The sequence below is a fragment of the Euprymna scolopes genome, chromosome 20 (genome assembly GCF_053919585.1).
Source record: "Euprymna scolopes isolate OS-2025 chromosome 20, ASM5391958v1, whole genome shotgun sequence".
NCBI lineage: Eukaryota > Metazoa > Mollusca > Cephalopoda > Sepiida > Sepiolidae > Euprymna > Euprymna scolopes.
The window spans coordinates 17,036,327-17,058,006 of NC_136501.1; the positions used below are offsets into that span (position 1 = coordinate 17,036,327).

Here is a 21,680-nt window from a genome sequence, read left to right on the forward strand (position 1 = left end):
TATAGAGCGGCCGCCGATCGCAGGAAGCCGACCAGCTAATAAAAGGGTAGACAATTCATAGGCCACCTTTTCTAGACCCTTCTCAAATTCATGGGTGAGAAGTGTATCCCTAGAAAAGGCTGCTCAGCCGCCAGATCATCCACCGAAGTTGCTTCCACCCTGTAAGCGATTTAGTCGACGATGTTAGATAAGTCACTGGCCGACTATGTGCAGATTTGCAGCTATGCACTTCCAGCCCGCTAAGCCTGTACACGTCGCCACTTACCTATCGCCATAGAACTTTTACTTTGTTGTTTTTCTTTCTTCAAAAGATATCTGCACATAACGATCGCGACACAACATGCTTGTGCTACACATATTGTACCCTCTCGCACCCTACAACTGGTTGCACAGTGACAAAATGAAATAGTGAAATGACTGAGCAGTGGCATAGTGTGCATGTTTTATTATCACAGAGTTTTACCTCTCCGGCAGCTGGACATATACACACACATGCACATAAGCAAGCAAACATGCATATGTATATATATATATATATATATATATCCCTAGTTCTCACAATATAGTAACCCTCCAGAACTTGAGTGGGAGGCTAACAGGTACTACACCTTGCCCAAGGGTGACCTGAAACTATGCAAGGCAGAGGCGTTCATCTCCCTGAGGTAGTAGGTATACCCGCGTACCCACATACATTATATATATATATATATATTTATATATATATATATATATATATATATATCTTAAAATCATATTAGTAATCCGCTAAATTTAAAATTATATAAATTTTGAATAAATAGACAAAATATTGTTGAAACCACGTTTAAGATGCAAATATTTCATTGAAAATATTTAATTTCTTTTTTAAATGTGATTTTTTATTATTATTTCGGATAGTAAAACATCCATGAGAGAAAAACTTAATTTTTTTATAACTGGAAACATGTTTGCCTCGTGTTGTTATCGAGGCAATAGTGAGATGCTATTACACAATGTAAGGCGAAGAACATTTCCTTAATTTGAGGGTTTTTTTTTTTTTAAGCATGTGATCCATGTGTTATATATTATAGCCTTGCAAACGAGGGTGGTCATATTTGATAGTCTTTTAGGCCTACAGTTTAGACTTCTAGTGTTTCCATGAAACTGCTGGTATAGATAGATAATCGAACCAATGTACAATTCTATTGAAATATAAAATATTTTGTAAACAGAAAGAATGTTAGAAGCAACTTATGAAAAACAATTACAGAAAAGAGGTTACAATAACAAAGAATTTTTCAATGTAGGTTAAACAAAATAAAATGTTACAAATGATTTAAAACCAGTTAGCATGTGAAATAAAACAACAGGATTGACCGAATTAAGCGGGAGAAAAACAAGGTAATGTTAACGATAACAAAGGACTGGAATTTAGTTTAAAGCCAGTTAAAATAAATATTTACATTTAACAATAAACAATAGGAATGACCCTTTTTAAGTAAAGTGCTTAACTAACAAAGAAACGGTTATGATATATTCACGTAAAACACACCGCAGTCAGTCAGTTAGTCTGAGAGGCATTCAGTTGAGTTTGAGCTATTGAAGATATTAGCCCAGAAGAGATTTGTTTCTTGCGTTCGAGGAACTTGAAGGGACACATTTATAGAGAGATGTAGAAACATTGGGGAACTTTGCAAACTCCAACACCCAGAACATAAAAGTACATAAAGTATAAATATCATGTTGTTCCTTTCAAATGGAAGTAAGTATTTGTTTACAGAACCTCAAATAGGTGCCAACCGCCAGAGAATAGGGAACCAGTGAACACGATGTATGTATCCCTTTGTCTCTGTGCTACACCATCCAGATGTTGGTAGCCTGTTACAGAATCGCTATGGTATATTTATGGTTTGTGAACTGTATTTAAATGTGCTTACAAAAGACAAACAAAACAAGGTTTGAACAGATTTTCAATGTTCATTTTTAAGGACTTTTTAATTTAGGGTTTGTTTTATAATCCACAGTGATTTGCAAAAGTGTTCAAAAATCAAATATACAATAAATAAATGTTACCAACAAAAGTTACTTTGAATCTACCTGCATAATTTTTAGTGTTTTTAAGTAGTTTTAAATGCTTTTCATTTCATCTCAAATATTAACTCTCTTTACAGCTTTTAATTTTTAATCAAGATGGCTACCATCTTGTCCATTATTTTCAACCAAGATGGCTGCCGTCTTGTCCATTATTTTCAGCCTGGCCAGCTGGTTCCAATCATCAGTTTTTTTGGGGTTTTTTGGTAGGGGAAGGGAATTCGCCATTAGAGAGTCCTGGGGATCCTCGCTTGTTTTTAGAAATGGAGGGGGTCATTTTATTTATGGCAACCGCCACTACACTCTCCTCTCTTGTGTCTCCCTCCAAAAAATTAAATTATAAATGAGAAAAAAAAGAGAGGGAGATTTGAACCCCCACCAAAACAAAAGTGAGCAATAAAACTACCCCCCCTTAAAAAAAAACGAGGTAGTTTCATGATAAAGGGAGCTAACTTTTGTATCCACAACAATGCGATGTAATTTCAGAACAATGTACTTCTATTTTATTTTCAATATTTAAAACATGGTATTTTTTTTTAATACTTAAAAGAGAATTTAATAGTATTTTTAAAATTTTATTTTTAATATTTCAACACAAATTTTTACTGGATATAAAGAATATGATTCTTAAGACCTTTTCAAGACATTTTCCATATTTTCAAGGTAATAATAGAAATAAGACCTTTTCAAGACATTTTCCATATTTTCAAGGAAATAATAGAAATAAGGCCTTTTCAAGGTAAAAGTCAAAATTCAAGGTCTTTTCAAGCCTGTGCGAACCCTGCAGAAGTATGTATTTTATACATAGAATGAAGAGGTTAAACAAGATTATACATACATCACAGAGAGACGTATGGATACTGGTATATACAGACACTAGATTATATGGTTCTTATAGGCATTTAAAGAAACTGTGGTATTATATATATATATATTTGTAGTCATCGACATACAGTCCTGTTTCGCTGTATCAGAACTTATCAGTGCCGCTAGACCAGCACCTCTCCCAAGCCAAGGATTGAACCTAGAACCATCGCGTTGACAGTCAGCAGTTCTACCGATCGACCCACAGGAGCGGCGCCTGTAAATTATCTCACCAAATATCTATTTAAACAAACATTTTTACAGTGCTTTAACCGCTTGTTTTTAAACAAACAGTGAGCATCGCATATATATATATATATATATATATATATATATATATATATATATATAAAATGAAAATTACAATTGAATTTACCAAAAGGATCCAAGATGGTAAAATTAAAGTAAATTATAAATATTAAAGAATTAATATTTATAAAATTATCTCAGCCAGATATAAAAGCTCGATAATACCAAATAGGAAATAGAGCTTATAATATGAGCAAACAGTTAATGAAAATGGATTTATCTAGTGTTTCCTTTTCAGATTAAATATGTTTTTAACTCATTTCAAAGTGTTTTTTTAACATATTTCATTAACTGTTTGCTCATATATATATATATATATATATATATATATATATATATATATATATATATATATATATATATATATATATGATTGCTGCATCTTTCCAGATGATCGCCGTCACATTGAGTTCTCCCAATCTTGTCGTCCATGCCATCTCAGATGACTCTGCACTCTTGCCGCAGATTTGCACATCTTGAAGCAGATGTGACATACAAATTGAGCAATTTCCATCGAGTTGACTTACTCTGGAGGTTGAAGGGTATTCCTATGAACAATCACATGTCTTCTCAATTCAGCAGTAGACTTGCAAACTTTGCTGCATGCTAAACAGATCGTTTGGTTCGGACTAATAGGTGCAAAGTTGACCTTAACAGGAGTTTTGTGTGACTTAAAGTGGTTGACATAGCCAGCTTTTGACAAAAGCACTCGTTCACAAGTGTGACATTTCCAGCTCAGTGTGTCATGGTTTAGACCATCAATTAAACCTTTGCAAAGCTCTCACTTCAGATTGCTGTGGGCCTGCTTTCTTTTCTCTAGAGCATCACAACTTTCACGTACAAGCTTTCACCACTTCGGCCTTTGCAGAGTAAGTTCTTCCCATATGTCGATGTCGATTTGTAAGACTTTCAAATTATTCTTTGTAAAGTCCCTGAACCTCTTCCTATGCTTGTGTTGAGGGCGCTTGCCCTTTTCCAGCTCCCCGTAAAAATTTGTTTTGGCAGCCTACAATCTTTCATTCGAACCAAGTGGCCCACCCGACACAATTATATATATATATAAAGACACACACACACCAGTTTTAGATACACGTTATATAGGCATTATATACAACATAGAGCATTTAAAAAGTCATCACACATATATATGATCTATCTAAATTATATTCCAAATAAAGCATATACAATGGTATCTACATTGTTTACAGCTGTTTCCAGATAATGTTTATTGTTAGTTACATAAAATAACACAAACTTTATACTTAGCTCTATTTTTATATTATTTAAGAGAACAAAATATGTCTAGTCAGTTTCTTGACAGTAATCTTTTTTTACTTTAATTCACTGCAAATAAGTCACACTGCCACTAGTTTTATAGGGACATCTATTTATAGATTTATTGAATATTAGATTTATAGGGACATCCTAAGTGGGGTGGTGTACAGTGAGATGCTTGTTCACATTACATTTAAATTTCTGCATGTTGGTATAGTTTTATGAGCAGGGAGGAAATTCTAAAGGAAAACAGTTCAAGAAGCAATTAGAGTAGAAAATCTTTCAGCATCTGAGGACCTTTACAGTGAAGGGGTGTGATCTTGCTGTTTGTCGAGTTGGTTAGAGATATTTATGTTGAGAGAGCACAAGTGTAACAAGTTCGTCAGAACACATTCCGTTATAGTATTTGCAAAACGAGTACAGGAATGCAACATTGCAACAATGGGACAGCGGGTAGAGCTTGGTAGACAGTGTGGGACCTATTTCTAAAATTCTGAGATGAGGATTGATTATTTGGTTTCTTTGGACTGCTGTTCTCATCTTGAGTTTTGGTCAATGTAATCTTCAACCTTATTCATGAGGTTACATCAACCGAAACATGAAAATAGCACAAAAGATGAGCACAGTAGTCTGAACAATCCAAATAATATAAAAGTTATTTATATTATTTACAAGGACCCATGGCATAGTGGATAAAGTACTTGCTAATATTCAGTCATAAAGTTACACTTTCGTGGATGTTGAAGGTTCAATCCTCAGCGTGGAGTGAAACTCAAAAAATGCAGTTGCGAATTACTTGGAACTCCTACCCAGTAATGGCTGATGGAACAAGAGCATGCTACGCCCGTGGATTAAATAAAAAAAATTCTGATTGAAATTCTATGCAAATACACAACTTCTGCAAAATGCGCCTGAAAAAGGTCGGAGGTTATATCGGTCAAAGTGCTGGGGGAATAAGGCTCAAGATGAGAATAGTAGTCTGAAGAATCTAAAAATTAAATAAAGAGTTCTGTTCGAAATTCCGTGCAGATTCCCGAGTTTGACAGAATGATTCCTGAGTTCAACAAGATACACCTGAAGGTGGTTGGAGGTTACATCAACCGAAACGTGAAAATAGCATTAAAGAGGAGCCAGATAATAGGACTAATCAATTCTCATCTCAAAACTTCAGAAACACAGTCGAAAGTTACATTAAATTGAATTTTCTGAAAATAACACCCCTTCATAGATTTTATTAGCAATTTATCATTCACATGAAACGAAAACGGATCCATGAATTGTCAGGTTATTCAAATGGACTTCATCACAAAAGATTATTTGGTTTCTTCGGGCCACTGTTCTCGTTGTGAGTGTTATTTTCACAACATTTCGGTCGATGTAATCTTCGACCTTCTTCAATGTAATCTTTGACCTGTGGCATAGTGGATAAAGTGCTTGGTAAAATCCAGTTGTAAGTTACAATCTTCTCAAGGCTGAAGGCTCAATCCTCATTGTGGCTGACAATCAAAATACAATTGTGAATTACTTATGACTTGTACGCAGTAAGTTCTTCCCATATGTCGATGTTGATTTGTAAGACTTTCAAATTATTCTTTGTAGAGTCCCTGAACCTCTTCCTAGGCTTGTGTTGAGGGTGTTTGCCCTTTTCCAGCTCCCCGTAAAAATTTGTTTTGGCAGCCTACAATCTTTCATTCGAACCAAGTGGCCCACCTGACACAATTATATATATATATATATATATATATATATATATATATATATATATAAAAAGACACACACATCAGTTTTAGATACACGTTATATAGGCATTATATACAACATGGAGCATTTAAAAAGTCATCACACATATATATGATCTAAATTTCAAATTATATTCCAAATAAAGCATATACAATGGTATCTACGTTGTTTACAGCTGTTTCCAGATAATGTTTATTTCTAGTTACATAAAGTAACACAAACTTTATACTTAGCTCTATTTTTATATTATTTAAGAGAACAAAATATGTCTAGTCAGTTTCTTGACAGTAATCTTTTTTTTACTTTAATTCACTGCAAATAAGTCACACTGCCACTAGTTTTATAGGGACATCTATTTATAGATTTATTGAATATTAGATTTATAGGGACATCCTAAGTGGAGTCTTATTTGTGGCTTAGAGAATAAGAGCACGCCTCCTCCGTGCGTGGATTAAATAAAGAGTTCTGTTCAAAATTCTTTACAGATTCCAGAGTTTGCCAAGATACCTCTTAAGGAAGGTCGAAAGTTACATGGACCGAAATGTTGTGAAAATAAGATTCAAGACAAAAACAAGTGTGGGACCTATTAAGCTGGTGATTCTTTTATGGACCTTAATGTCTAAAAGTGAGAGAGTAGCGGTTGCTGCAGATAACATGTAAAGTACTATTTCCTATCTTCAAATATCAAATCAATATTTTTTTCATGTTTTCTAAAAGTAAAACAATATAAATATTTTTATATTTTTGAAAAGTGAAACTATATAAATATTTAAAAAAATATTCAAAATGATTTTACCTTAGAAAGTTGAGAATTAATCCATTTTGTAAATGTTTTCTTTTGAATATCCTCCCTTTCGTCTGAAAAGAAAATGAAAAAAAAAAATGTATCACTTATTTGAAAAACGTGAGAAAAATGAAGAAACAAAAATATACCTCAAAACAATTATAGCAAAAAGATTGCTTATGAAGATGTTACAATTTTCTTTTTAATAAAACAAAATCCTCAAATGTGAACTTTGTTTCTGAATTAGTAAAGAAAAAGAAAAAAGAAGCTAATATGTATAGACATTTCTATGAGAGTCATAGTAAAAGATTTGTTGATTACAAGAAGCAGGGACATCGCGTGCAGCGTTTGTCTCATTTCTTGACTTCTTGAAAATGTCCTTTCTTAAATGTTAAAATAAAAGAATATATTTTATAAAAACAGCTCAGATAATTCTCTGGAGAAAATACTGCCACTAATGACATCAAGAACATAAAAAGAAGACCCGTCAAGCAGACGACATATCAACCCCCTGATCTAAAAAGAATGTGCTTATCATTTTATTATTTACTTATTGAGGAACAGGTGTGCCGCGCTAGTACATAACATCCAGATACGTCCCCATGGTGCGGGCAAACGAAATTACTCTCCTCGGTAAATGATCAGTTTACACTATCAGGTTTGATGATGATGATGATTATGATGATCATCATCATCATCATCATCACATCCAGCTTAACCTTCATTTTACAAGCTAGCACGTGTTACATTTTTTTTTTAGCAATTGACTTCCAAACTAAATTTCTTTCCTAACAAGCACAGACCTTATATAATAGACTAGCAGGGTTACTCGGCGTTGCTTGGGATCATATAAATTTAAATAAAAGTGAATAGTAATGGCCAATGACTCTTTATCTGAAAGTACATCCTTTAAACTCCTCGGCCTAACACTCTCAGGAAACATGAGTTGGAACAATTACATCGAGAGTATCGCCAGGACCGCTGCAAAGAAGGTAGGTTCTCTCTACCGTGCTAGAAAGATACTAACACCCGAAAGTATCCTATACCTCTATAAGGCCACCATTCGCCCATGTATGGAGTATTGTTGTCATATTTGGGCTGGTGCATCTGCCACTAGTCTCTCGCTCCTAGACAAGGTTCAAAAGAGAGTCGCCAATCTGATACATCCTAAACTGTCAGCTAAACTTCAGCCTTTGTCTCATCGACGAAATGTTGCATCCCTCTGCCTGTTCTGCAAGTACTTTAACGGTGAATGCTCTGACGAAATGCAAACACTTGTGCCTCCTCGACGTAAATACCCCCGACACACTCGACAAGCAGCTAAATCCCACCCCTTCACAGTAGAGATCCCTAGATGTAAGAGAGCCTTCTACTCCAGTAGTTTCTTCCCCAGGACAGCTAGACTTTGGAATTCCTTACCGGGTCCCTGCTTCCCCAACTGTACTGACATGCAGAAGTTCAAGTGCAACGTGAACCGACATCTTGCTGGCCAACTCCCTACACAGTATTCCTGATACCTATGTCCCTGATAGTAGCCCCTTACAACCAAGTGGCAATATGCCTTGTTTGGGGTGAAAATGTAATAAAGAAAAATTATGTGTAATATTTTTGTACCAAAATTTCTATCTCTCCCTCTTTCTCAAGCAGTCTCTCTTTTCCTCTACTCTTTTTACCGTCTTTATCCGCAAGCCTTTTAGTACCTTTCACCTAAGTAATTCTTCTCCCTTGTTTTACTGTGCTTAAAACATAGCTACCTTTTTCAAATATAATACTGCATTTTCATATTTATGGCTTCTGACCAACTCCAAATAGCAAAAAACAATGATATTCTTGAAGAAGGGTAATTCCGTTCCTTCCAACTACTTTCACAATAATATGAGGAGAAATTAAAACGAAAAGATCTTAAAATATATATAAAATAGAGTAATTTTCAGATCGTAAACTGCTTCAGCTATTTCCGGGATTGACTCCATATACCCCCTCTTAAAAATATATATGGGTCTTTTTAAGATATAAAGCTATAATTTAATTATGTACGAGGGGCGTCTCAAAAATAATGCCTCCTATTTTTTATTCTGTCTGAATAGTTCGAAGGTGATTGTAAATTGCTTTGTTATGATGACTGAACTTCTGCACTCCTAATCTGAAAGTTTCATCTCTCTGTTGCAGAGATTGACTGTTTGAGACTAAGAAAGTAACCAGTCATGGATATGCATCAAAAGTAGAGATGTGTCATTGAATTCCTCCATGCAGAAAAAAATTGAACCAATCAACATTCACCAGCGCCTCTTAAACGTTTATGAAACCAATAAAGTTGACATCAGCACAATTAGGGGATGGGTTCGTCGATTTCAGAGTGGCAACAGTAATGTTAGTGACAAAGTGTGCTCCGGGTGCCCATGCACGGCCACTACCTCATTGCTGGCAAAAGTGCATTTAGAATGGTATGCAAAAAAATAAATTCTGGAACACAAAAGGTCGCCTATTTTAATAATACCACTTCCATTTTCATAGCTCTTCAACTTTTATTTTAGTTAAAAAAAAATAGGATGCACTTACTTTTGGAATGGTCCCTGCACACATTTCTACTTTTTTATCATTGGCATTACATTACTAGTTACATAAGGAGATAATAATTAATCCATGTGTGAAAGTAATTAAGTAATATTATTTAATTTACCACAAACTTATTTCCTCTTCTCTTAAATGAGCTTTATTCTTATGCTATTAAGTTCAGATATGCGAGCAGACATACGGATTAGTCTATTCCATATTTTTGATCCACTCATCAAAATACAAAACACATTATATTTATTTGTATTGCATATCTATAATATAAAGGGCAATCGTCTGTATGTATGTTTGTATGTCCGACTAAAACTAAAAAACAACAAAATGAATAACAATAAAACTGGTACTTTCTTGATCAGCGTCGCCCCGGATAATATCTAAAATTGTGCAAAACCTATTTGACCTTAAACTGGTGTAGATTTCGACAAAGAGAGAGAGAGAGAGAGAGAGAGAGAGAGGGGGAGAGAGAGAGAGAGAGAGAGAGATACAGTTTTCCACTCAGTTCAAAGGTAGTAACTCTGATTTTTTCATTAAGGAGTTCATTCTCTTACGAGTTGTCAGTGTGTGTGTGTATATCTACAGAGAGGAATAGACTAGATGGAGAAGAAAAGGTGGTGACAGGGGGGGGGGGAATAGAGAGAGTGAAAGAGAAAACTAGAGACAAGCTAGAAGTTTTAATATAAATGTTTCACTTTTGCCCCAGGTAAAGTCGAGTATACTTACTAGTCTATTATATAAACGACAGTTGTTTATGTCCAGTTAAAAGTAAAATGTTACAAAACGAACATCTACAAAGTTGGCATTTTTTATCAGCGCTGCACTGGATGTATAATATCTAAAATTTTGAAATATTTATTCAATCTCTGGGGATCAAGGGGGGGTAGGGTTATTTTTCAGGTTATTATGTACTAATTTGGAAAGAAAATGTCAACTCATTCTTAGAGGAATCTATTATATAAAGTTGGGTTGTATGTCTGTGTATGTCCCGCTAGCAAGGATTGGGCTGGAGGGAGGGAACAAGGGGGAGGGGAAAAAAGGAAAGTGGTATAGAGAGAAAGATTGAGATTGTAAGATAGTAGTTTTAATAGAAATATACTTTTGCCCCAGAAAACGCTGGGTAGGCCTGCTAGTAATATATAAAGTAAAGTCAGTCGCTTTTTCAGATTTTTGTCATCAATAGTTTTCTTTCTACACAATCAATATTTGATTCTGTTTAGTCAGTTCTTTTGATGGATCATTGCAGCATGTTGTTAAGAACAATAAAATGTAATTGATTCAATTCCTTCCAGAAAATACTTGAACTGGGTTGGAATTATTTTTATATGGTCATCATCTTTAGTCTTGCCTTCTCTTTACTACCTTTTTTAATCAGAAGAGATGCTGGGAGTCCATATGTCTGCTCTATTGTTATTTTCATGGCAGGTGCACGACTGAGCTTCAATTTATGTTCTGTAAAACATTTGCAACAAACACTCAGCTAACAACAATCACTATCAACAATTTTTCTTACTCTCTATCTATACCAAAATTTAAACGAAAATTCCACAAACAAAGTTTCTTTCTTAGAACTGCCTAGTTTGTGAAACAATATTGCCGATTGACTACAACATGATCGTTTTCAGGGTCAATGTAAACAAGTTCTTGTTGAAACATCCTCTTAAATAATCAGTGTGACCCCCTATTAAACAAAAAGAAAACAAAAAAAACATACCTTTGTATTTATTAAAAGAAAATTATTTTTCTTCGAAATAAAAAGTATTTTGAAACAAAAAAAAAAAAAAAGGCATAATTTTAAAAGAATAAATTGCAAGTAAAAACCCTACCAGGAAACACCATGTAAATACCGCTAGCAGTTCTGGTGGAATATTGGTGATTGACTTTTCAGAATTTGAGATGGGGGTTCGAAGCCAGAGCAAATGTATTGCTTCAAGATCCAGAACTAAATCTTGTCAAACTTTAGGATTCCAAACCAAAATCAAGTATGTGAACTATACCGAATATTTTAAATTAAATTAATGGAATAATCAATTCATAACCTTTTTTATATACTTAGTAACCCCACAAGCCACGACTTAATTATACACTAACTCCAAACCCTTATCTTTAACATGTATCACAGTTTGTTTTTTTTTAATTTTTTAGATTTCATTAATTAAAAACTAATAAATAGAAAATAGACTTGCCTTTTTTTCTGTTGTTCTTGGCCTTCGGGACAAGATCAAAGTGTAGTATCTGTTCCGGCAGATGCTGCACTTAAGATAATTTGTACCAGTCAATGGAGGGGAAACCCTCTATACTGGGACAATTACTATTTTTGGTAACCAGAGTGACCCCTTTTAGGGGAGCTGGTTTTTACCTCACATTAAAAACGGCCTTGTGCCTAATTTGCTCAGTGGGGGAGCAAATAAATACCATCTGTTCTGCAGATGCTGCACTTAAGATAATTTGTACCAGTCAATGGAGGGGAAACCCTCTATACTGGGACAATTATTATTTTTGGTAGCCAGAGTGCCCCCTTTTTGTCTACTTTTAGGGAACTGGTTTCTACCCCACATTAAAAACGGCCTTGTGCCTAATTTGCTTTGGTGGGGAAGCAAATAAATACATTAAAAACAAACATTCAAAAAGGTTGATTTCACAAAGCCTTGAAAATCACTCATCCTTTTTCAAATGAAAACAGCACAGAAAATACATAATCTATCTATCTATCTACATACTACTGAAACTGGATCTTGTTTGTTTGTCGTCATGCACACTGGATGACACCATCTTTTTCTGACATCTACCTTATTATATGAAAGGAACTTTGTGTGCAAGTCCGTTCCCTATCGACTCTGTAATGGTTGGACTAATTTTTATGAAATTTTGTACAAATGTACTTTACGTATCTGGCAGTGTTCTTAGATAGGTTTGTCTCAGAATGTCTGATAAATATCGAAAATCGATAATCAAAATAATCTGATAAAAGAAGGAACAGGCGATTTTGACCAAAGTTAACATCTTATACAATCTAATATCACAAGTGCATTTTAGAGGTTTTATTACCACACAAGCAGAAAAGCCAAGTATATAAAATCAATAGTAGATTCTTTGATATGACAAGGGTGCATTCGAAATGAATGTTTCTGTTAAGAGCACTATTTAACCAGGATACTTGATTTTTGAACAAGTGTAGATTTCAGCAAAAAATAAATAAGATTAAAAATGATATATCATTAAGCCTTTGCGCACGGCACTATAAGAAAAATCTACAAAAGTTCAGGATGTGAGGATGCAGGTATGGCAAAGTTGGAAATTCCCAGCCTGAATCTACATGTAAAAATATTTTTTTCCTTTAATAGATATATAACTCACAAGATTTTTTATTTGATTTTTTGAAATATTATAAAAGTGAGACTGTGTGTGTGTGTGTGTGTGTGTGTGTGTGCGCAGAACTGTATTTACCAAACTACTCTGTCAATTGTTGGTCAATAGACTTGAAACTTGATATATAGGGGATTCGAACCTGTCGAACAAATTCAATTTGGTCCGCAGCCAGTACAAAGAGCTGGTAAGAGTCACAATTGAAAAACTGGAACTTGGCAGGCATAAGTTGACTTAAAGTGCTCATCTACGCATGTGCAAATATACATTTATGTATTAAATTACGTTAAATTTTTAAGCTTTGATATCCATCTGTCCTTAGCTCAGATGGTAGCAAATACCGCTAGAGCGCTAAATGTTTTGGTTTCAATTCTAGCTGATGGCACCCAAGTCATTTTTTTTTACTTTTGAAATCATTACTATATATTAGATATAATATAATATTCAGTAGAGAAATGACTCTATAATAGATATATAAGAAATCTACATAAATTAAAATATCACATTTAAGCATATCTTACGACCGAGCAATGCTGGGTGGTCTGCTAGTTAAGAATAAATAGAAAATAGCCCTAAAAATTTAATTTAACGTTTCTGAATTTTTGAGATGAGGATTGGTTATTCATATTATTTGGATTCATCGGACTACTCTTATCATCTTGATGTCATTTTCACAATGTTTCAGTCACTGTAACCTCCGACCTTCTTTAGGTGTATCTTGTCAAACTCGGAAATGTTTCTGTCGAACTCAGGAATTTGGAAGGAATTTCGAGCGGAACCCATTATTTACTTTACGAGGGTAGCATGCTCTTGTTCTGTCAGCTAAATAATTCGCAATTGTATTTTTCGGTTGCCCACACTGAGGATTGAACCTTCAACCGGTGGGTGATCGAAAAATACAATTGCAAATTACTTAGGACCTCTATCCAGCCATGGTTGATGGAACAAGAGCATGATAACCCCGTAAAGTAAATAAAGGGTTCCACTTGAAATTCCGTCCAAATTCCGGAAATTAACAAAAACATTCCCCGAGTTCGACAAGATACACCTGAAGAAGGTTAGAGGTTACATCGACCGAAACGTTGTGAAAATCACACTCAAGATGAGAACAGTAGTCTGATGAATCCAAATGATACAAAAATTTAATTCTTTTCTTTATTATTTAATGTTACTTACTATGAAAAGAATCGCCAAAAAATGTTCTGGTAACATTTTCAAACCAAAAATTCCTGCTTGACCCACAGTTTTAGATTAGGCAGAAATATTGATTTCACACAATTTCTGCTTTTAATTATCATTTTCTTTCGAATTTGTGAGCACAAACGGACACTCATTCGGAGCCTAGTTTGTGAAACAATATCGTCGAGCTGTTTCCCAGTTGACTATAACATGATCGTTTTCAGGTTCAATGTAAACAAGTTCTTGTTGAAACATCCTCTTAAATAATCAGTGTGACCCCCTATTAAACAAAACAAAAAAAAACATACCTTCGTATTTATTAAAAGAAAATTATTTCTCTTTGAAATAAAAAATATTTTGAAACAAAAAAAAAAAAAAATGGCATAATTTTAAAAGAATAAATTGCAAGTAAAGCCCCTACCATGAAACACCAGGTAAATACCGCTAGCAGTTCTGGTGGAATATTGGTGATTGACTTTTCAGAATTTGAGATGGGGGTTCGAAGCCAGAGCAAATGTATGATGTTTGTGTAAATGGATGGCAACGAAGCTAACAAAATACAGCAGAATCTCAGTAAAGAGCAACATCTGCATTCCATCGTATTTATGTTCATTTATTTTTTTTTTAATTATTATTTTAAATTCCACATTGTCAGATGATGCATTCATTCTTAAATTTATACATATACTAGCTGTCCCGACCTGGCGTTGTCCAGGATTTGATTACTAAAATATAAAAAAAGTATTTTTATAACCTATTGAAAAATTTCAGTTTCTTTCAAGTATTTTAAAGAGGTTTTAGGGGGGCATAATATGAGCACAACCTCCTACTTAGAAAATTTCAGTATTTAAGATTGGCATTAAATTTAATCCAGTCATTACATAACTTAAGCAAGATTAAGCGAATTTAAATTCCTTATTGATCCATTAAGCTTTAAATTTGAGACATATTCTAGAATCGAACTGATGCAATGAGTTTTTAATCAAAATTGAACTAAGGATTGTAGACATAAGGTTTAGTAGCTTTACATCTTGATTTTAATGATTGTAAGGGATATTAAAGAGGTGCAAAACTGTTCAGTTGGAGAATTTTATTTTACATATTCCCGGAGAAGTATTTTTTCTAGTTTATATATATATATATATATATATATATGACTACTTCGTTTAATCACATAAATTAATATACGAAAGGATAATTTTAGTCTTAAACTTTAAGTATTTACTTCAACAGTGCTCAATACATAGGTAGAGCTAGGTAGTAATTTATAAAAATATATATGGCAATTAAGTTACACAGAATATTCCGCATTTCATTCTCATGACAATTCGTCAGGCTTATGCGGAGAGTTGTGGTTATCTCCTATCATAACTCTCCGCATAAGCCTGATGAATTCTGACGAGAATGAAACGCGGAATATTCTGTGTAGCTTAATTGCCATATATATTTTTATAAATTACTATATATATATATATATATATATATATATAATAGAGAGAGGGGGGGAAATAGTGACATAAAAGCAAACTTTATATCGTTCTGATAGATTCGAAATGCAAAAACCTCCATATTTAAAATAATAAATACAGCTTAAAAATAAATACAGTATTACCATTGTATAACATTAATGTCTTGAAACAAAGACTTTTACAGTTTTCTAGAAGAATTGAAATTAACTGAAGGTCATCTAGTTTCCTCTAGACAACAGTTGACATTACCAGAAAACCAAACCCAAACCTTATATAAATTCAAAATGGCGTAATGTAAATATATTATAAGGTATTTACAGCTTCTCTTCCAATTTTCGGATTTTAATCATGTTAAAATGCACTTTATTTCTTTTTCTTCTGATGAGCTAAGGGCGAAATAGATTCACTGATTGATAAAATAAATAAGTGATTGTTTTGTGCTATGAAACAGATACTGTCAAGAATTGTAAATGTCAACTGAATAAAAGGAATAAATTGTAAGATGGTCAACATCATGAACTTTGGAATATAGACTTTTGTCATTCATTCATTCATTACACACACACACACACACATATTTACATATCCATATAAATTTTATAATATTTTATGTATCGATTTTCAGTATTTACTTCAACAGTCCTCAATTTATGACTAGAGCGATAGTAAGTTATGAAAATGTATATGGCAATTAAGCTACACAGAATTTTCCACGTTTCATTCATGTGAGGACTCATTAAGCTATTGCATGTTACTGCATGTTTTTAAATATTCACGTGGTGCTGAGTTCGCTGGTTAACCAATCGGATTCTTTTCTATTCACGCACCCATTTATCGCAGCAAATGGTCACACGTTTATCAGGTATAAGTTCACTTGACTTGTAATTATATATACACGTGGTGTTAAGTTTGTCCGCTGATCAATCAGATTCTATTTTGAACAGCCAATCGTCAGGCTCTTATCAGACAAAGATCAGTTGACTTCTGTTTCATCTTTTCTTTGTTTACTTTTTGGAGAAGTTTGAAGTCAGTTTAACCGAAGATGAAGACAATCCTTAATGTGCCATATTGTTTCAGCCATATGTCAATGGCGTATTTTGAAGGTCACAAAGACCTGTCATAAAGCCGACCTAAATTTTGGCTATGGAGCTAATTTTGAGCAAGTCAAGAAAATGAAATTATCTAAGAAACTTTACATTATTATTTTCCCATTGAAAATACACAGGATGTTTTTTTATGGCAACATTGAAGACTGATTTCTAAAGTAGCAATTGAAGAGAATAGCATAATCAATAGGTTTCAGCTTTATGTTTTTCTCTTCAGTTTTATGTTTTCTTGTCTTTGTGTTTTCATGCATTCATCAATACAAACTGAATGACAGGTCGACTGATGCAATTAAACACGGATAATACATTCTTATCGATCAACAATATCAGTAATGATCAGATAATGCCGTGTCAGATTGCATAAATTGATAATTGTTTTCACGCACTTAGATTTCCCTCAGCGGCATCGAAGCCAACATTGTCTAGACCATTATTCAACTTATATGTTCCCTGTTGACCGAAGTATGTCTCGTGTGTTACGAAGTTCTAAGAGATCCATCCACTTTCCAGGCATAGCTTACTCTCTAAGAGAAGACGTTAGTTTATTGCTAATCATCTAAGGAGCCGTTACTAGGCATTTTTTTTTGTCAGCTAGAATGCTCTTCCTCTATGGCTCTGGCTTTTTAAATCCCACTTTCTAATCCTTGCGCCACATCATTTAAAGAATAGAGGAAGATAAATGACGTCAAAATAGCAGTAAATCAAATTGTACCGATCTAAAATGGCTGCCATTTTAAGATGAATTTTTTGGTAAGTGCATCCGTAAATTGTAGTAAGTCTTCAAGCAGAATTCTAAGACCGTTTTAAATTGACTTATAGCGGAACTAACACATTATATAAATTTGTAGTTCCTGTGTTAATGTACTTTTGCCAACAATGAATAATGGCTGTGCATGGGCATCTGGAGCCCACTTTGTCGGACAAAAGTCATTCCAAAAGTAAAGCCTCCTATTTTTTTTTAACTTAAATCGTTGAAGAGCTACAAAGACAGGTATGATACCATTAAAACAAGCGTTTTGTGTTCCAGAATTTATTTTTCTACATAGTCACCACTATTCGCGATACACTTGTGTCAGGAATTTAATGATGCATCTCTCCTTTTGATATACGTCAATGACGGGGGTTGCTTTCTTGAGTCTCACACCATAAATATCTGCAACAGAGAGATGAAACCCTTAGACCATGAATGCATATGTTCAGTCATCATAAGAATTCAATTTGCAATCTCTCTGATCCATTTGGGCAGAATAAAAAATAGGAGGTATTACTTTTGGAACGCCCTTCGATAAAATAAACTTATAATGCTAGCAAATTCCAAAAAGTATTTTATAACTTTTGTTTGTCTGCTTTATATCAACATAAGTAAAAAAAAAAATTTTTAAATAAAAAAAAAAAAAAAACTCAAAAAAAAAAAAAAAAAAAAAAATAAGTTTTATTAACTGATTAGACAGGAGCCAGTATTTTGCTTTTTTATTATTTCGGCTTCAATATCAGGTCGTTTATGAGAACAATAGGCTTTGATTTCATACGAACGCATTCAGACATTAATTAAACTTAATTATTCATCATTTTCAATCCTCTCATAATATTCTTCACCATTCAACTGAAAATTTATCTAATTAACCTTTATCCTCAAAAGGCTTTTGACCTTGACAAGTTACTCATGAGTAAATATGAAATAAAACTTCAGAAACAATTGAAAATTAATTCATAGGATAATGGATAAGCAAGTCAACATACCAGTAGTAATAAGGGCACAAACGCATCATCAAGTTGAACCAAGATATTTCATACATAAATCATTGCGTACATTATCTATTTCCTCCTCTCATTTCTTATATACTGATTCCTCTTGTTTTTTCTTCCAAACTTCAATGCATAAAATGTCAAGTTCGGTTTAATAAAGCTTATTTTACTAAAATGAATATAGTTGAACGAACTGATTAAAATATCTTGATCCAACATTAATTATGTATTTGATACTAGCATGATGTTTGCTTATCCAATATTCCATGAATATATATATATATATATATATATATATATATATATATATATATGTATATATATATATATATATAGTCATCCACATGCAATAGTGCTTCGCTGTATCACAGCTCATCCATGCAGTTAGACAAGCAGACAAGCTCAAACCAGGATCGAATCTCGACCGTCTGAACGTCAGTCAATGCTTCTCACCATTACGCTATACGTCTGCTGCTATGCGGGTAATGAATTAACGATGTTTTGACATCGTCCAAATGCCTCCCCTCGATTTGTTTACATAAAGAGCATCGCTTAATACGCTAGTGGCAGTTTGTATATCACTTCCCAATATGCTCAACCAAAGATGTGCGTTTCCTTGATTTGTTTTAAATCAATAAGGCTATCTTTAAATTGCAATGTAATTTAAACAATATGAATGTAAATGTTGTGAAGGAACATAACTGGCTATACACCGGTTACAAACTGTATATATATATTGGACTGTTTGGCAGACAGCGGCAGACAGCGGCAGACAAGCAGTCGCAGTAAGACGGATAGTCTTACGTGTTGATTATCAGACTTTCTTCCCCATACTTGTTACTATGTACTTCTATTTACCTTAGGCGAGCAGCCTTACGTTTCTGTATTATAAATAAACCCCATTACACATACCACTCGGTGTAACTCACGTTTGTCTTTATTTCCTAAGTATTTAGGAATATAACAATGGCGACGAAAGGATGTTCTTTCTCTTAACAGAGATAAATTACCGTACCAAGGACTGTGTACAATGCAAGGATTTTTTGTTTTACGAAAAAAACAAACTACACAAGGATTTTTGACCACGTGCGTCAATAAATTTAAAAATTTTTCCTACCTAAAGTAGCGAAAAGTACGGATTTTTCTTCGTAAAGAACTCACAAGAAATTATAGAAACATGTTCAAGGTAAAGTGGAATTTATATTTATTTTGACAAGTAAAAAAAAAAAAAAAAAAAATGGTCGCAAGTTGAATTCGAAACTACACTAAAGGATTACGAGTTTCGAAAGAAAAAATATAAATACAACGACTATTGTACCATTTTATGCCACGTGGGAACGGCAGCCATATATTTTTTTTTTTTTTGGAAAATTAATTGTTTGTTATTGCCTTTATATAAATAATTGGAACTATTTGTCGTGGGAAGTAAGAAATATTTTGTGTATGAACTTACGTTGTTGAAAAAAAAAAAAAAAAAAAAAAAAAGAATTATTTTACAAAGCCTGTTAAATTACTATGGATGAACTTTGTTGAAACGTGTTGTGTCTGCATATTGCTACTAATTTACGATATACGTAAATTTACGATTTTTCTTTGGAATTATTGTGTAGAATTCGAAAAGACATTTTTGTACTAGAAGCTAACATGGAACAATTAGCAGAGTTAACTAAGGCTCTAGCCCTTAGCATCCAGGAACAGACAAAAATGACTCAACAATTTTTAGCGCAACAACAACAACAACAACAAATTCAACAACAACAGCTACAGCAACAGCTGCAACAACAACAAGAAAGAACACAAAAAACTTTAGAGGCACAACAAGAACAAACAAACATACTATAACGACAAATGTCGACACAGCAAAAGAATTTAGAAAAGCTAATTCTAACGTCGACCGGGAAGAAGACTAATTTTTCTGCCGAGGGTATTTCAAATTCACTAACGGAATTTCGTTACTCCCCGGATACTGGTGTTACTTTCCCTGCATACTACAGAAGATACGAAACAATTTTTACGAAAAGATGTTTAGACTGGACCGATGAGGAAAAAGTTACCCTGCTACTACAAAAACTGGGTACTGATGAAAACACCAAGTATGCAAATCTAATTCTACCAAAAAAAACGGAGGAGGTTTCGTTCGAGGAAACAATTAGTACCTTGTCGAAAATATTTGATAAAAGGGATAGCCTATTTCACTCTAGATACAAATGTTTGAACATTCAGAAGGCAGAAGCTGAAGACTATCTAGAATATGCTTGCACTGTGAACTGTTTATGCGAATCATTTAAATTGAATGAAATTTCCGCAGACCAATTTAAATGTTTAATCTTTGTACAAGGTCTCACAGCACCAAGGGACAAAGATATACGTTCACGGATCCTAACAATTATGGAGGCGGATCCTAACATAACATTGCAAAAAGTCACTGAAGAGTGTCAACGTCTGATTAACATAAAGAAAGACAACACTCGCATTGAAGAGAAAAATATTTTTAAGGTGCAGCAAGTAAAAAGGCAAGGGACCACAAGAAAGTCCAGGTTCCAAGAACACAGGATCCTTAAAGGATACAAAGACCCAAAGCTAAAGTGTAAATGTTGTGGTAGTTTAAGACACAACAATAAGACCTGCTGGTTTAGGAACAAAATATGTTATGAATGTGGTCTCAGAGGTCACAAGGGAACATACTGTGCCCAGAAGAAAAGACAAGGGACCGATAATGTAAATACGCTTCGCATGAATAAAGAAAAAAGCTGCGAAAGACGGAAATATGTTGATGTTCGGATAAATGGACATCTGGTTACATTGCTTCTGGATAGCGGTGCAGATATTAGTATTATAAATGAAGATATATGGAAAAGGATAGGTCGACCTGAATTAACGAAAACCAGAAAGACGGCGAGAAGTGTGTGCGGCAAAAGATTAGAGTTCAAGGGAGAATTAAAATGCAAAGTGACATTCGCTAACCAGACTCATAAATCCAAAGTGTACGTCGTACCAGGAAAGAATACATGCCTGTTTGGGGTAGATTGGATTGTCCTGTTTAATTTATGGGAGAAACCCATAAATTCGTTTTGTAACGTTTTAACTGCAGAAAAAGCAAACCAAAGGGAAGACTTCCTGAAGGATTTGAAAACTGAATTTCCCAATGTTTTTGCCGAAGGACTAGGACTCTGTATTAAGACAGAGGCAAAATTTGAATTAAAG

The 21,680-nt window shown here is 33.9% G+C and overlaps 1 protein-coding gene across 6 annotated transcripts in view; it reads right to left on the reverse strand.

The window, feature by feature from the left end:
- The window catches only part of LOC145241334 (dystrophin-like), a 1,936,823-nt gene that overhangs the window by 1,625,135 nt on the left and 290,008 nt on the right, over window positions 1–21,680 (reverse strand). For all 6 annotated transcript variants that reach the window (XM_080104172.1, XM_080104173.1, XM_080104174.1 and 3 more), the window contains one exon: window positions 7,055–7,116. In XM_080104172.1, coding sequence (XP_079960298.1) covers window positions 7,055–7,116 — 62 coding nt within the window. The remainder of the gene's footprint in view (window positions 1–7,054; window positions 7,117–21,680) is intronic.